This window comes from Girardinichthys multiradiatus, chromosome 20 (genome assembly GCF_021462225.1).
Source record: "Girardinichthys multiradiatus isolate DD_20200921_A chromosome 20, DD_fGirMul_XY1, whole genome shotgun sequence".
NCBI classification, from domain to species: Eukaryota; Metazoa; Chordata; class Actinopteri; order Cyprinodontiformes; family Goodeidae; genus Girardinichthys; species Girardinichthys multiradiatus.
The window spans coordinates 47,558,554-47,574,884 of record NC_061812.1 but is presented as its reverse complement, the minus strand read 5'-3'; the positions used below and the strand labels follow the sequence as shown (position 1 = coordinate 47,574,884).

At 42.0% G+C, this 16,331-nt stretch overlaps 1 protein-coding gene across 1 annotated transcript; it reads right to left on the bottom strand.

The window, feature by feature from the left end:
- Nucleotides 1-3,535: 3,535 nt before the first annotated feature.
- Nucleotides 3,536-13,508, bottom strand: chia.1 (chitinase, acidic.1). Its single transcript, XM_047346551.1, has 12 exons — nt 13,461-13,508; nt 13,133-13,191; nt 8,454-8,486; nt 8,174-8,378; nt 7,134-7,190; nt 6,883-7,048; nt 6,335-6,456; nt 5,638-5,761; nt 4,634-4,816; nt 4,224-4,340; nt 3,978-4,104; nt 3,536-3,891 (listed from the first exon to the last, which is right to left on the bottom strand). Exons 2-12 carry the CDS (start codon nt 13,149-13,151, stop codon nt 3,683-3,685), a joined length of 1,362 nt encoding a protein of 453 aa, XP_047202507.1. The 5' UTR covers nt 13,152-13,191; nt 13,461-13,508; the 3' UTR covers nt 3,536-3,682.
- Nucleotides 13,509-16,331: the final 2,823 nt, after the last annotated feature.

The window sequence follows — 16,331 nt, the reverse complement described above, 5'->3', positions numbered from 1 at the left end:
ACTGTGAGCAGGTGCCAGGTCGTGCTGAAAAATGAAATCTTCATCTCCATAAAGCTTTTCAGCAGATGGAAGCATGAAGTGCTCCAAAATCTCCTGATAGCTAGCTGCATTGACCCTGCCCTTGATAAAACACAGTGGACCAACACCAGCAGCTGACACGGCACCCCAGACCATCACTGACTGTGGGTACTTGACACTGGACTTCTGGCATTTTGGCATTTCCTTCTCCCCAGTCTTCCTCCAGACTCTGGCACCTTGATTTCCGAATGACATGCAGAATTTACTTTCATCCGAAAAAAGTACTTTGGACCACTGAGCAACAGTCCAGTGATGCTTCTCTGTAGCCCAGGTCAGGCGCTTCTGCCGCTGTTTCTGGTTCAAAAGTGGCTTGACCTGGGGAATGCGGCACCTGTAGTCCATTTCCTGCACACGCCTGTGAACCAGTTAGATAGACTACAAGCATGTCTTGAAGACATAAAAACTTGGATGACTTTAAAGTTTCTGCTTCTAAATCTGATAATAAAGTAAAAAACCTCGGTGTTATTTTTGACCAGGACATGTCATTTAAATCCCATATTAAAGGGTTTCCTTCTTTCATCTCCGGAACATTGCCAAAATTAGAAATATCCTGTCCAGGAGTGACGCTGAAAAACCACCCCTGGGCCTTACCAACGAGGAGCTTTTTAATCACCTCGGTGACCTCAGCACCAGAGATTGGAGAGTCCGCCCCAAGGTCCCCAGGCTCCACTTTCTCAGTGAAAGACATGCCAGTGGGATTGAGAAGGTCTTCGAAGTACTCTGCCCACCGACCCACAATGTCCTGAGTTGAGGTCAACAACACACCCTCCCCACTGTAAACAGTGTTGGTGGTGTATCTCTTCACCCCCCCTCCCTCCCCCAAACAAACAGACACCTTAGACGCCGGATGGTGGACCAGAATTGCCTTGAAGCCATACAAAAGGTGTTTTCCATGGAGTTTTTGCCTCAGCAACCACCCGAGCCGCATGCCTCTTGGATTGCTAGTACCCATCAGCTGCTTCTGGAGTCCCCAAAAAGGCCCGGTAGGACTCCTTCTTCAGCCTGACGGCACCCCTCACCGGCAGTGTCCACCAACGGGTTCGAGGATTGCCCCGTCAGGCACCAACAACCTTGTGACCACAGCTCTGGTAAGCCAGCTCAGCAATGGAGGCGCGGAACATGGCCCACTCCCACTCCATGTCCCCTACCTCCCCCGGGACGTGTTTGAAGCTCTCCTGGAGATGAGAGTTGAAGCTCCACCTCACTGGAGACTGCCCCAGGTGTTCCCAGCAGACCCTTAAGATTAATTTAGGTCTGCCAGGTCTAACCCGCATCCTTCCCCACCATTGGAGCCAGCTTACCACCACGTAGTGGTCAGTGGAAAGCTCCGCTCCCCTCTTCACCGGAGTGTCCAAGACATGCAGCTGCAGATCAGATGACATGACAACAAAGTCGAATCATCAAACTGCGGCCTAAGGTGTCCTGGTGCCAAGAGCACATATGGACACCCTTATGCTTGAACATGTTAGTTATGGATAATTCATGACGAGCACAGAAGTCCAATAACAAAACACCACTTGGGTTCAGAACAGTAGGGCAGTCGGGTGGGGCAGTGGAACATGTCTTGTGCCTGCACTGGGGGGGCTGGTGGGTTGTGCTTGGCCTGGAGCGGTTGGCCTTCTGCACTGTGGCTGCTGGGTGGTTCAACTGGGATTCTCCCCTGCTCTTCTGTGTGGGGGTTGCGGTAGTCTGGCTTGGATCTCCCCTGTATCTGTCCCAGGTCTAGGGGGGCAGGTCTGTGACTCCTCACACTTGCTTTTGCATATTATTATCGAAAACCTTTTATACACAAGCGTGCTCACACTCAAAGGTGTTTAGATTAGAGTGTTAACAGATACACAAATGTTCTATATTGAGCTGCATTTACCACTAATTACATCTTGCATTCATAAGTACTGTGCACTTTTTGGTAAAAAACTGTTAATATGAATGTTTCTGCAGGTATAGAAGGAAGCAGGGTGTGATCTATTAATCTCTTCATCCTTCTTTCTCTCCTCCATTATTTTCTCCTTCTCTCCCTTTTTCTTTTTGCCCCACCTTTCTCTTTCATGCTTCTTATTTTTTCCTTTTCATTTCTGTCTCAATGTCCGTAGCAATTGAAATAATCCCAAAGCAGTTTCTAATAAAGTTTATTTTATAATAATCAAGGAGAGCATTTAAGTGTTAAAGTACATCTGTTGGGCTGCTTCTTGGCACTCAGACAACAATTCTAAGTGCTACTCTGCTGGACAGAACAAGAAAAGAAAAGAAAAAAGAAGCTTCCCTGACGAGTTCTGTAGCTCCGTACAGCGAGGCCAAGCACACAGCCCCACTCCAAGCACTGAGGTAAACAGTAATTCATGCAGTGGCGGATGCTGGTCTTTCGAGGAGGGGAAGCTCAATTTCAAGATCGCTGATTTGCTCATTTCGCTGTCAATCAAAAAGGGATTCAGCCTCAGACAGATCATCCAATCATCATGCAGAAGCTGAGCGTCCGGGCCGGCCGAGGCCAGCCCACTGCCCCATAGACCCGCAGAGACGCTGAGCGTCCGATGGGCGGGACAAAGCCCAGTATTTATCCAATGACTCCTCTTGTTTGGCTGCAACCGAGGCTGCCCCATAGTGCCCCAGAGACGCTGAGCATCCGATGGGTGGGACAAAGCCCAGCATTTTTGCTTCGCTATTGAACTCAGTTTAAAGCACCGTGAAGCTGCGGGAACGAGTGAGAGGAAAGCCGCATCTTTACCAGTGATAAGAAGCTGATTCTGAACAAAAGTTGAGCGCGTTGTAGCGCATATTTAGTCAATGACATGTACACGCAGCAGTATATATTTGATCACTTATATTTTTAACATTTTAGGGGAAGCCGAGCTTCCCTTGCAGTCTTAGAGCAATCGCCACTGAATTCATGTAATATAAAATCTATTTGTTCAAAAACTTTACATCATCAGCAATAAGCCAGACACAGACATTTTATAGACGTTTTATTTTGTGCAGCAATACTCAAATTAAAAGCAGTAATGAACACTTCAATCCTATTTTACTGACATACAACTCTGGGTGCTATATCTGTGAATATTTACAGTCAAAGCAATAAATAAAACTTATAAGTGGAACTGTGATAAACTAGGCTGGGCTAGGAACTAGGATATTCTTCCACCCTGCACAGTGATGATCATCATCAGGGTAATAAAATGTCCAAAGCTCACCTTTTTACAAAACTGCAGTAAGGAGTATGGAAGGTAGATCAACCAGAGCTTTTAACTTAGCTTGGTAACCAAAAATGTTTCTCATCTGCCATGTTTGAAGCTTCTTTAGTCCAACATGAGCTAACTGCTGGGAAACACAATACAAGCATAAATGGCTTCAGGACAGTCAAACTTACGGTGCAATCTTGTTAAAATTTAGTAATGAACACTCCACCCTACACAAGACTTATTGGAAGACTTTACATCATCAGCAATAAACCAGACACAGACATTTTATAGACGTTTTATTTTGTGCTTCTGAGCAGCATTACTCAAAGTAAAAGCAGTAATGAACACTTCAATCCTATTTTACTGACATACAGCTCTGGGTGTCCCCATTGTTGTATGTTGTATATTCTAGTTGATGCTTAGTTGGCTTAGGGCCAGTCGCAGCACTTGCAGGAATCCCAGTAGATGAGGCCAGGCTGACAGTGATGGAGGTAAGTATTTCCTTGGAAGCACTGGAAGTAGGTGTTCTTATCAGCTAGGTTCTCATACAACCCATCAGGACGGCCTCTGCAAAAATCGGCAAGGGGATCCCTGGTGGTTGTGGGCCGTGGTGTGGTGGTTGGCTTTGGAGCAAAACCTTTATACAGAGACAAGAAAATAATATAGATTAGGTGGTTAAAAAAAGAAGATACTACAAGCTAGACACAGTTGAATAAAATTTACCCATTGACATTCTGAGGTGGTTGATGAGGGGATAAGGTCCTTCTGAACAGAAGGACCCGCTAAAGTCATCCATGTCCAGAGTCCACACATGAGCACCACCCAAAGAGAATTTGGTCATCCACTGAACCTACAAGATCACCAAGAGAATCAATATAAAATTGCTGTCAGGCTGATTAAAGCAGGTCCATGAATGAACAAATGAATGAAAAACAGAGCTTTGCAGAAAGATTTGAAGCTCTTACTTACCTTGGAAGAAAAGCTGCGCTTGTCATCATAGCCTACCCAAGCACTGCCATGCGTTGCATATGGAACCTCCTGCTCAGAGATCCATGAAATGGTTGCACTGTTGATGAAGTCACAGATCTGGGAACACAGAACAGAAATAAAATACTGTGTCGTATACATTTTGCATTGGGATTCCTAGACAGGTTTTGACTTGGCACACTTATTTTTATATCTAATCTATTGATCCAACATTCTATTCTAGATGTGTTTTTTCCTCTTGAAATGTTGACAAATGTCTACTTTTTTAAAGTTTACTTTTTACTGTTTTTATGACCAGTATATCAGCTGATTCTACAAAGATATTTTAGTATTAGCATTATTACTGATGCTCAGTAAAAACTTAGCTAAATTCTTTAATCATGAAACCATACCTCATAGTAGGCCCAGAAGCCAGCTGTGCGAGTGTAGGGTCCAGCATCTGCAGGGCCATTTGATGGAGCTCCCAGGCCACTAGCTGATGTGGAGAGACGGTAGGTTCGGCCATAAGTGGGAAAACCCAGAAGCAGCTTCTCAGCTGGTGCTCCCTGAATCCTCCAGTAAGATACAGAAGAGTTCTATGGAAAAGCAGTTGAAAAGTACAATTTGAAAGGTTTTACAATTTGGATATAAAAACATTGACTCAAACTTGTTGAACAAACAATAGCAAACTACATCTTTAGTTAGACTTACAAGTCAGGCAGTTCTAAAGACCTATTTTTGCTCCACATTGAATTGGTTAAAAAAAAGTTAGATTCTATGTGCCTAGAAACTTTTAGTTAAGAATCCATGACTTCCTCTTGTGGAAGTGTATGTTGACCTTTATAAGTCAGGAAATAGTTACATGAAGATACTTACTTTGCTATATCTGTGAATATTTACAGTCAAAGCAATAAATAAAACTTATTATAAGTGGAACTGTGATAAACTAGGCTGGGCTAGGAACTAGGATATTCTTCCACCCTGCACAGCGATGATCATCATCAGGGTGGTAATAAAATGTCCAAAGCTAACTTTTTTACAAAACTGCAGTAAGGAGTATGGAAGGTAGATCAACCAGAGCTTTTAACTTAGCTTGGTAACCAAAAAATGTTTCTCATCTGCCATGTTTGAAGCTTCTTTAGTCCAACATGAGCTAACTGCTGGGAAACACAATACAAGCATAAATGGCTTCAGGACAGTCAAACGCACGGTGCAATCTTGTTAAAATTTAGTAATGAACACTCCACCCTACACAAGACTTATTGGAAGAATGAATGACAATAAATAGCACTTTACAGCATTACTGACACATTTGTTATTCAGTCTACACCCTATCTGGAAAAATTCATTTCATGTTTACAAGCTGTTAACTTAAAAATATTAAATATCTGCTGTCCAGTGTAATGTAGTTTCTTACTATGTTGTAGTGTATCTGTGATCCAATGTCCACAGAGCTGCGGTACAGTGGGCTGTTGTGTCCAGTCACTTCCTCCCAGTGTCCATGGAAATCATAAGTCATGATGTTCATGAAGTCAAAGTGACTGTTGAGATCCAGATAGAAATGACATTTCTGATTTTAATGACAGCAAAATTCTTTGAAACTTGAAAGAAAATGCTATTTTTAACAGTAAGACCAAGAGAAGGGCTTCTCTGTTGCTGCCTGTCCATCACATTGACATTAGTCCATGAAGGATTTAGAACAATTTTAGAATCAGCTTTATTTGCCTAGTCTGTGCACACAAACAAGGAATTTGACGTCAGTTCCACATAGTTCCCAATAAAGGCATTTTAAATATAAATGTTTAAAATGGAAAATGAAAAAAAATATATATTTTTTTGAAAATATGTATATAAACAGTGTTTTCCCAAAAGCAGATAAAAAACAGGGTTGAAGTAGTGCAAATATGCATGGTATCAAATTGCCTCATATATATATATATATATGAGGCAATTTGATACCATGCGATACCATATATATATAAATATTTTTCATCTGCCATGTTTGAAGCTCCTTTAGCTCAACATCAGAGCTGAGGATGACAACTGCCTGTTTCTGAGCTAACTGCTGGGAAACACGGTACAAGCATAAATGGCTTCAGGACAGTCTAACTTACGGTGCAATCTTGTTAATCTCGTATGCTCCGTCAATGGTTGAAATGAAGCCGGCCACATTGACTGAAAGTAGCAGCTTTGTCTTGTTTTCTGTGGCATCATCCTGGAATGCCTTAGCCAGTTCCTGTACATAGAAGCAGACATCCATGCTTTATCAGCTTTATCAAGCTTCTGCTTGCTACCCCTGGTACTGCAATCTGGTTTGTGGTTAGAGTCACAAAGATAAAATGTACACTGAGCAGTTGTTTAGTTATTTTTTACATCTGATTGACCACAGAGAAATTATTTGTACTGTTTTAATTTCCAATATGTTAATCTTAGTATTAAGATTACAATAGTTGTCAAGCAACTGAATGATTTTTCTTGTTTTGTCACTTAAATGAATTAACTGAAAACAAAATGGATGGTTTCATCTACACTTGGATTACTTCATCTGACCAACGATAAACTTCACCAAAACTGAAGATAAATACAAATTTATTATAAAAAAACAGCACATTAGAAACCTTGTTTAATCAGTTAAAAGGGTAGTAATGAAGGGCAAGCTAACCGCGACCAGCAGAGTGAACCTCTCTTTGTCCTTGGGTGGGCTGCCGTTGTGTCCAGGATATTCCCAGTCAAGGTTAAGCCCGTCAAAGTTGTGGGTACGCAGGAAGGTGATTGCTGACTTAACAAAGGCTTCCCGACTCTCAGGTTTGCCAACCATGGCAATAAATCTGAAAGGGAAAAAAATAAGTATTCATTATATAGAATACTTTGATTAGATTAAACAACAACAAATGTTTTTAAATTGTAACCTACGGGCTGACTCCCTTTACAGTGCCTCCAACAGTCAGCAGAGTCTTCAGTGCAGGGTTGCTAAGTGACGTAGAATAGACAGAAAATAGAGTTAAATAACTAAATAATTAAATAAAAAAGAATGTACAATTACTCTCATGTTAATCATGTCAAACCTATCTAGGTATAGAGCTTAGCAGAAGGCTAGAAAAATGTAATATTGACAGCAGGTGGCTGTCCCAGGCCCCGGCAAACCTATCGGCAGGCCTGGCAACTTAAGGTAAAATGCCTTGAACAGGGGCACATCTACATGTGACAATAGCAAGACTACTGCTGTACTCAGTGTGCCACAGTCACCTGAGCTACTTAGCCTACTTTAATTTTAAGTGTTTGTTTTAATGTGTTTGTGTAACACTGGATGAACTAATGAAATGCCATATATTGTGATAATGATTTTACAATAAAATAACAAATTTTACACTTTTAATAAACCTAAAGAACAGCATTCAGCATTTCTTTTTGTTCTGTACAGGTCGTGCAGTACCACAGTGTTAATCAAAAACATACTTTATTTCAAGTTACAAATTGATTCAACATATCACAGGCTGGAGGTGAATGTCAGATATACACCTATGTTCCCATACTCCATAGGGTGTTATCTTGTACTCTTGTATATCAGTCAGACCAGCCAGCCTAGTTTTCAACTCAGCCATGGAGGGTATTTGTTTTGTTTATTTTTCAACAAAATTAATAGCATCCTACATTAAGATAGAGGGATATGTTACATTACCAGACATCAAACAAGATGCACATTTGACTGGCTTTTTTACTTCCTTATTAAAGTAAAGGTATGTGTAAATACTTCAAAAGTAAACATATTTTCAATAGATTGCTTACCATAACATGTTCATTTTTTACCTCTTTTGGCATTGTTTCTATGGTTTCCTATTTTAACTAATGTTTTAACTAACTAACTGGCTGGAAATGATACCAGTTATTGCAGACAGATGCTTTTGGACATGGTGAATATAGAAATCTCAAAATGTGTGATTATGTAAACTCACTAATTCTTGAGGCTGTTAAGGCTGCCATATTGTTCCTTATCATTCCACTCAGTGGGAATAATCTGGTTGAAGCTGTCGATGGTGGCCAGAGCATAGATGACATGGGTGCAGAGGAAAGGATCAATGTTGTCTGGTGTGAATTTACCAATGGTGGGTCTGTACTGGGCCCAGTTGGTCATGTGACACACCAGCTTACTGGATGAAGCTGAGGACACCAGAAAGATGTTTAGTATTCAATCTAAAAAAATAAATCAATGTCTCTTTTACAGCAGAAACTTACCGATGTGCAAAACGAGCAGGAAGCTCACTACAGCTAACAGCAAAAGAGAGAGAGGGACAAAAAACATGAATATTACATACATAAATGTCACATTTTCAAAAAACAAAATCATGTAGCCACCTGGTCTTCATTGTAGTAGAGAAACAAAACACGTTTGTTGTGCACTTAAGCAAACTGAGCTCCCTGTTCATGGTCTGGTTCCAAATGCCAGAAAAAGTTGTTTCTAACATCTAGTAAGACCACATCCTGTATTTTAATAATGATTTGGTCGTGCTATTTCTGTTAGCCCCTTTATAACCTGATAGAAGAAATAAAAAATTGTGCTGTTTGTTGAATGCTCTTGACAAAACATATTGAAACCATTTTCAGTTTTCAATTTTTTTTCTATAATTGATACATTGGACTTTCTGTCATGTAATTATACAAAAATGTGGCGCATTTTGTGACCATTTTTAAATCTGTTACACTTTTCCCCATGCATTTTCTATATTCAAATAGGACTTTGTAAGATGTATTAGGTTTGTTTACTTCAATTCAATTACTGCATTCATACTGGCAAATTTTCATTTTAGAGCGAACTGGACTTTTTCTCATATTCACTAGACAGTTGACAGGAAATCATAACAGCATCTGACATTTTTGTTCAAGCACAATTATATGCAAATTCTTCATTTCTTATGTTGCTATTTTATTTTATCTCATTAATTGTACGTACTTACAACGGAAGTTAATGCAAACAATTTTTAGGTAATTAACCTATAATAATTGAGGTACCAACTTCTACAAATTGAACAAATAAGATCACAGTATACCTGACTCTTCAGTAAGGGCCTAATCTTTAAAGATTCCAAATAAGGAGCCCTAAATTGTTTGTGCAAAATAAAAATACACATGTAATAAGTGAGCGTGTTGCACACGATCTACAAAGATTGCTAGTGCAATAGAAAACAGGTGAAAATGCGGTATGAGCGCCTTATGTGTGCTACTGCCTGGCTGCTACTGCCCCCAACTGAACCAGAGGAAAAGCAATTAAAAGCTATGTTGCTTGAAACATGCAGGGGTTGTTGCGCTACATCACTATGAAATATCGAGTTGCTGATTTTTTTGCTTTTGTTCTGTTCTGCTCCTACTTTTCTGGACTGTTACAGTTTGTTTACTTTTGTCGTCTCTATTCACAGCAGAAGGTTTGTCATCTCAGTTTCTGCCCTGACGAGATTATTTCCACTCTGTTCATTCACGCAGGGCGCCTCTGAGTGCGCAGCTGTGCATGCAGTAGGCTGAATTTGAATTTGTTCTGCGAACCGATGCTTTTTGTTTGTGGTCCGGACGGACCCAGTGAGGAAAAGACTGCATCCTGTTTCGCCTTTAATCAGAATGATGGATTTTAGTCTACTACGTAGGAGGGCAGAGTTGTGTCCAAAGTGGCGAGCGCCCTCGGTGAGCAACGGGGCAGCTGTTCGGTGTTGCATTGGCTGACAACACCATAGGAGCCCGCACAGTTTGTTAACTGTGTTGCTAAACGTAACTCGGAACGGTTGCAGCTTAGAAATTGGCCAATCAATATTAACTAATAACAAAGACAAATATCTATACAAATGAATTTATTAGAGGTCTGTCTCCCTTGAACCTTTAATCCTTTTCAAAGATTCACCATGTTCTCTTTATGTGTTTGAAGAGTTCAGAGTTTATCATAAACAGCCACAATATTTATACCTGAATGTAATGGTACCAACAAAAAAATAGTTTGTGGTAAGAGTTTGTCATTTTTATATCATGGCTTTGCTAATTTAAAAAACACAAGATCACATAACTGTCCTGCAAAGTAAATTGAACATTTATGTATATAGAAATAAATATTTTTCCAATGATTTTACTGCATTTGTTTTGCCAATATTTTAACGATTTACGACATGTTTGATTGTTTAAATTGTTTGGTTACACTAATTTTTTCACTGTATAAATCCTCCCCCGGCATATGTTCACTTTCAAAAATGTAATCGAACTGATCCAGCTCCAACTGCTCTGCATTACCACAATGTTACTAATGTAATTTGTTTTGTTTAATGACAAAGTTAAACCATCTCACCACATGGAATAGGCTGCCTTAAAACGGTGATTTTTTTCACCTGCTAAAACGTTTTAGCAATCAGTTTTAGCAACCAGTTTTAGCAACCAGTTTGCAAATGAAGGAATGAATCAACATTATAATGTTTTATTTGTTTCTAATGAATTATATTATCAGCCTCACAGCACAATATGATGTGCAATCATACTTACACAGGCTGTGTGTCTCTTTGGCAGATAACCAGTCATGTTCTCACTTCAGCACGATCAGGTTTGTGTTTCAGCAGCAGATGATTTCACTAACAGCGATGGTGTGTGGGAATGATCCAGACATAAGATAAAAGTGTTGCAAAGAGCTTTATCATAGGAGATATGTCATGGCTTCTGTTTGTGTTTAGATCCAAATTAGACCTTAGATAATAGTACATAGAATCCTCTATTCTTATCTATTTTTATTATTTTTGACAATTCAAATCTGTTGACACGTGCAGGCGATTCTCTCTCCATTATCTGTATAAAGGCAAACATGCTAAAAAGTTTGCCACCGTAGTTCCACTGATTTTACACATGCAATTCGATTTGCACCTGGTTTGTAGATCAGCTTTGAGAACGTAACCCAGTTTGCACATGATTTCGTACATGCAAACCTTTTGAAGATCAGGCCTTATATGCAGTGTCTTGCCTGAGGACACATGAATGTCTCAGTGCCTGAACATCTAAACACATAAAACCAATATCATAAAAGCTCTACTGCTTCATTCTCAGCCAATTTTAGGATTTCTCTAAGATTAGAAAGCACATTAGAAGATGCCTCACAGGATTAAGAAAAAAATTGTCAATGTATAAATCTGGGCAAATTTCTAATACTGTGCAAATTATACATAATGGGGATGATGACAGAGTTGAATAGAAAGAGGAGCAGCAACAGCTTGACAATAGTAAATATTTTGAATACAATAAAATGATTATTGCAGATTTTGCTTTGAATGACCTACGAATCAGTTAATATACAGGTCATTCTCAAAAAATTAGCATATTGTGATAAAGTTCATTATTTTCCATAATGTCATGATGAAAATTTAACATTCATATATTTTAGATACATTGCACACTAACTGAAATATTTCAGGTCTTTTATTGTCTTAATACGGATGATTTTGGCATACAGCTCATGAAAACCCAAAATTCCTATCTCACAAAATTAGCATATCATTAAAAGGGTCTCTAAACGAGCTATGAACCTAATCATCTGAATCAACGAGTTAACTCTAAACACCTGCAAAAGATTCCTGAGGCCTTTAAAACTCCCAGCCTGGTTCATCACTCAAAACCCCAATCTTGGGTAAGACTGCCGACCTGACTGCTGTCCAGAAGGCCACTATTGACACCCTCAAGCAAGAGGGTAAGACACAGAAAGAAATCTCTGAACAAATAGGCTGTTCCCAGAGTGCTGTATCAAGGCACCTCAGTGGGAAGTCTGTGGGAAGGAAAAAGTGTGGCAGAAAACGCTGCACAACGAGAAGAGGTGACCGGACCCTGAGGAAGATTGTGGAGAAGGGCCGATTCCAGACCTTGGGGGACCTGCGGAAGCAGTGGACTGAGTCTGGAGTAGAAACATCCAGAGCCACCGTGCACAGGCGTGTGCAGGAAATGGGCTACAGGTGCCGCATTCCCCAGACCTGGGCTACAGAGAAGCAGCACTGGACTGTTGCTCAGTGGTCCAAAGTACTTTTTTTGGATGAAAGCAAATTCTGCATGTCATTCGGAAATCAAGGTGCCAGAGTCTGGAGGAAGACTGGGGAGAAGGAAATGCCAAAATGCCAGAAGTCCAGTGTCAAGTACCCACAGTCAGTGATGGTCTGGGGTGCCGTGTCAGCTGCTGGTGTTGGTCCACTGTGTTTTATCAAGGGCAGGGTCAATGCAGCTAGCTATCAGGAGATTTTGGAGCACTTCATGCTTCCATCTGCTGAAAAGTTTTATGGAGATGAAGATTTCATTTTTCAGCACAACCTGGCACCTGCTCACAGTGCCAAAACCACTGGTAAATGGTTTACTGACCATGGTATCACTGTGCTCAATTGGCCTGCCAACTCTCCTGACCTGAACCCCATAGAGAATCTGTGGGATATTGTGAAGAGAACGTTGAGAGACTCAAGACCCAACACTCTGGATGAGCTAAAGGCCGCTATCGAAGCATCCTGGGCCTCCATAAGACCTCAGCAGTGCCACAGGCTGATTGCCTCCATGCCACGCCGCATTGAAGCAGTCATTTCTGCAAAAGGATTCCCGACCAAATATTGAGTGCATAACTGTACATGATTATTTGAAGGTTGACGTTTTTTGTATTAAAAACACTTTTCTTTTATTGGTCGGATGAAATATGCTAATTTTGTGAGATAGGAATTTTGGGTTTTCATGAGCTGTATGCCAAAATCATCTGTATTAAGACAATAAAGGACCTGAAATATTTCAGTTAGTGTGCAATGAATCTAAAATATATGAATATAAAATTTTCATCATTACATTATAGAAAATAATTAACTTTATCACAATATGCAAATTTTTTGAGAAGGACCTGTATAAATGTCACTGAAGAATGAATGAAGACGGCTTACCTGGGAGTAGTTTTACCATTTTTTCTGTATGAAGTTCCGACCAATCTACTTCTGCAGATCTGAAATTCCGAATTAAAAATTGTCAATATGAGCTGACATGTACATGGAGCTGCTAATGAAACAACGGCTTCTTATTGAGTATTAATTGTTTTTGGATTTTCTTTCTGCATTTAATAATGCTGAGAACAGGATGTAAGTAGGTTTTGAAACTATAGTCAGCTTTTTGTTGGGTGAACAGCTCTGTTGATATGAAAATGCTATTAAATTTCTCTCTAAGTCATAACATATTCTGTTTGTAGATAAGACAACATACGGATGAAATCGTTACCTTTCTTCAAGAAGCACAGGTGAGTCCACACTTCACTAAAGAACGATCTTATTTATATTATACCTATTAATGACTAATAGATGGTGGCAAAGTGCAGCTGATACGAACTCAGCGTGATGGAGAGCTGTTAAACATTTTTAATGACCCCACTTCAAAGACAGACCAGCAAATATATGGGGTTCTGGGTAAATGACCCACAGTATCAGGCTGACAGCAGAGATAGGGGTAATCAATTTATACAGCATCTCTATGAATCTATAAATTAAAACTGATATAAAGAAAGGTACCGAGTTTAAAAGAGCTCTAATCAGTCTAGATATAAAAGGTTAATTGTACCTGAAAAGGAAGCTTGCAACTTCCTTGTTGGAATTTTGATTTGTTTCCTTATGAATCTTGACCTTGGAGCCAGGAGCATTTAATGAGCCAAAGCTTGTATTGGGGTTCAGTTCCACACATTACAATACATTCCGTTAAAACATACATAAAGTTTAATACACATAGCTTCACAAAAACTACAAACACTAAAGGTTATGTAAATTATTTAAATTTTCATATTACTTCATTAGTTTTATTTAACCAAGAAGATGGCTTCTCAGAGAAACTCCACACCTGAGAGAGAATTTCATTATAGTAAATCATTAGCCCCTCCTTGAACCGCCACCTTAATGTGGTGGAGGGGTTTGAGTGCTCGAATGATCCTAGAGGCTATGTTGTCTGGGGATTAAATGCCCCTGGTAGGGTCTCCCATGGCAAACAGGCTCCAGGTGATGGGTCAGACAAAGAGCGGTTCAAGAATCCTTCATGAGGACTATTAGATCGAGGCACGTGACGTCGCCCTGTATGGCGGAGCCGGAGTCCCACCCTGGAGCCAGACCTGGGGTCAGGACTCGTTGAGGAGTGTCTGGTGGCCGGGTTGCTCCTCGCAAGACCCGACCAGGCCAAGCCCGAACGAGAGACGCGAAGCCATCCCCCAGTGGGCCCACCACCTGCAGGGGAGGAATGGCCTCCCCGATCTGAAACCAAGTGGTGCTTTGTTATTGGACTTCTGTGCTAGTCATGGGTTGTCCATAATGAACACCATGTTCAAACATAAGGGTGTCCATCAGTGCACTTGGTACCAGTACACGCTAGGCAGGGGTTCAATGATCGACTTTGTTGTCGTATCATCAGACCTTCGGCCGCAGGTTTTAGACACTCGGGTGAAGAGAGGGGCTGAGCTGTCCACTGATCACCACCTGGCGGTGAGTTGGATCCGCTGGCAGAGCCCTCGGCCAGGGATGTATTCAACTCCCAACTCCGGGAGAGCTTTGACCAGATTCTGGGGGATGTTGGAGACATAGAGTCCGAGTGGACCATATTCTCCGCATCTGTTGTCGATGCGGTCTGCGGTGCCTGTCACGGCGGCAATCCCCAAACCCGGTGGTGGACACCGGCAGTGAGGGACGCTGTCAAGCTGAAGAAGGAGTCCTATCAGCTGTGGTTGGCTTGTGGTACTCCTGAGGGGGCTGACGGGTACCATGAGGCCAAGCGTGGTCGCTGTGGCAGAGGCAAAAACTGGGGCCTGGGAGGAGTTCGGTGAGGCCATGGAGAAGGACTACCGGTTGGCCTCAAAGCAATTCTGGCAAACCATGCGGCGCATCAGGAGGGGGAAGCAGTGCTTCGCCAACACTGTTTATAGTGGGGGTGGGAAGCTGCTGACCTCGACTGGGGACATTATTGGGTGGTGGTAGGAGTACTTCGAGGATCTCCTGAATCTTGCCATTACGCATCCCTGGTGGAAACAGAAGCTGCGGACTAGGGATTGAACTCTTTCATCACCCTGGCTGAAGACATCGCAGTGGTTAAAAAGCTCGGCGGTGGCACGGATGAAATCCGCCCTGAGTACATCAAGTCTCTAGATGTTGTGGGGCTGTCATGCTTGACATGCCTCTTCAACATTGCGTGGCGGTCGGGGACAGTGCCTCTGGACTGACAGACTGGGGTGGTGGTCCCCCTTCATAAGAAGGGTGATCGGAGGGTGTGTTCCAACTACAAGGGGATCACACTCCTCAGCCTCCCTGGTAAGGCCTACGCCAGGGTATTGGAGAGGAGAGTCCGGCCGATAGTCGAACCTCGGCTTCAGGAGGAGTTTTCATCCCGGCCATGGAACACTGGACCAGCTTTATACCCTCTATAGGGTACTCGAGGGTTCATGGGAGTTTGCCCAACTGGTCCACATGTGTTTTGTGGACCTGGAGAAAGCATTCGACTGTGTCCCTCGTGATGCCCTGTGGGGGGTGCTCCAGCAGTATGGACAAGCGGAGCAGGTGTTTGGTCCGCATTGCCAGCACTAAGTCAGACCTGTTCCCGGTGCATGTTGGACTCCGGCAGGGCTGCCCTTTGTCACCGGTCCTGTTCATAACTTTTATGAACAGGATTTCTAGATGCAGCCAAGGGCTGGAGGGGGTCTGGTTTGGGGACCAGTGGATTTCGTCTCTTCTTTTTGCAGATGACGTTGTCCTGCTGGCCCCCTCTAGCTAAGACCTACAGCATGCTCTGGGGCGGTTCGCAGCCGAGTGTGAAGCGGCTGGGATGAAGAGTGTGAAGCGGCTGGGATGAAGATCAGCTCCTCCAAGTCCGAGGCCATGGTACTCGACCGGAAAAGGGTGGCTTGTCCTCTTCAGGTTGGAGGGGAGTTATTGCCTCAAGTGGAGGAGTTTAAGTATCTCAGAGTCTTGTTCACAAGTGAGGGAAGAATTGAGCGGGAGATTGACAGACGGATCGGTGCGGCTGCCTCAAAGCCGAAAAGTGAAGCTCTCGATTTACCAGTCGGTCTACGTTCCTACCCTCACCTATGGTAATGAACTTTGGGTCATTACCGAAAGAACGAGA

Coding starts and splice junctions, on each gene's coding strand:
- chia.1 (XM_047346551.1), bottom strand. Junction 4,817..5,637: donor CACAGATACACTACAACATA/GTAAGAAACTAC, acceptor GCTTTTCCATAG/AACTCTTCTGTATCTTACTG. Junction 4,341..4,633: donor GCTTCTGGGCCTACTATGAG/GTATGGTTTCAT, acceptor CTGTGTTCCCAG/ATCTGTGACTTCATCAACAG.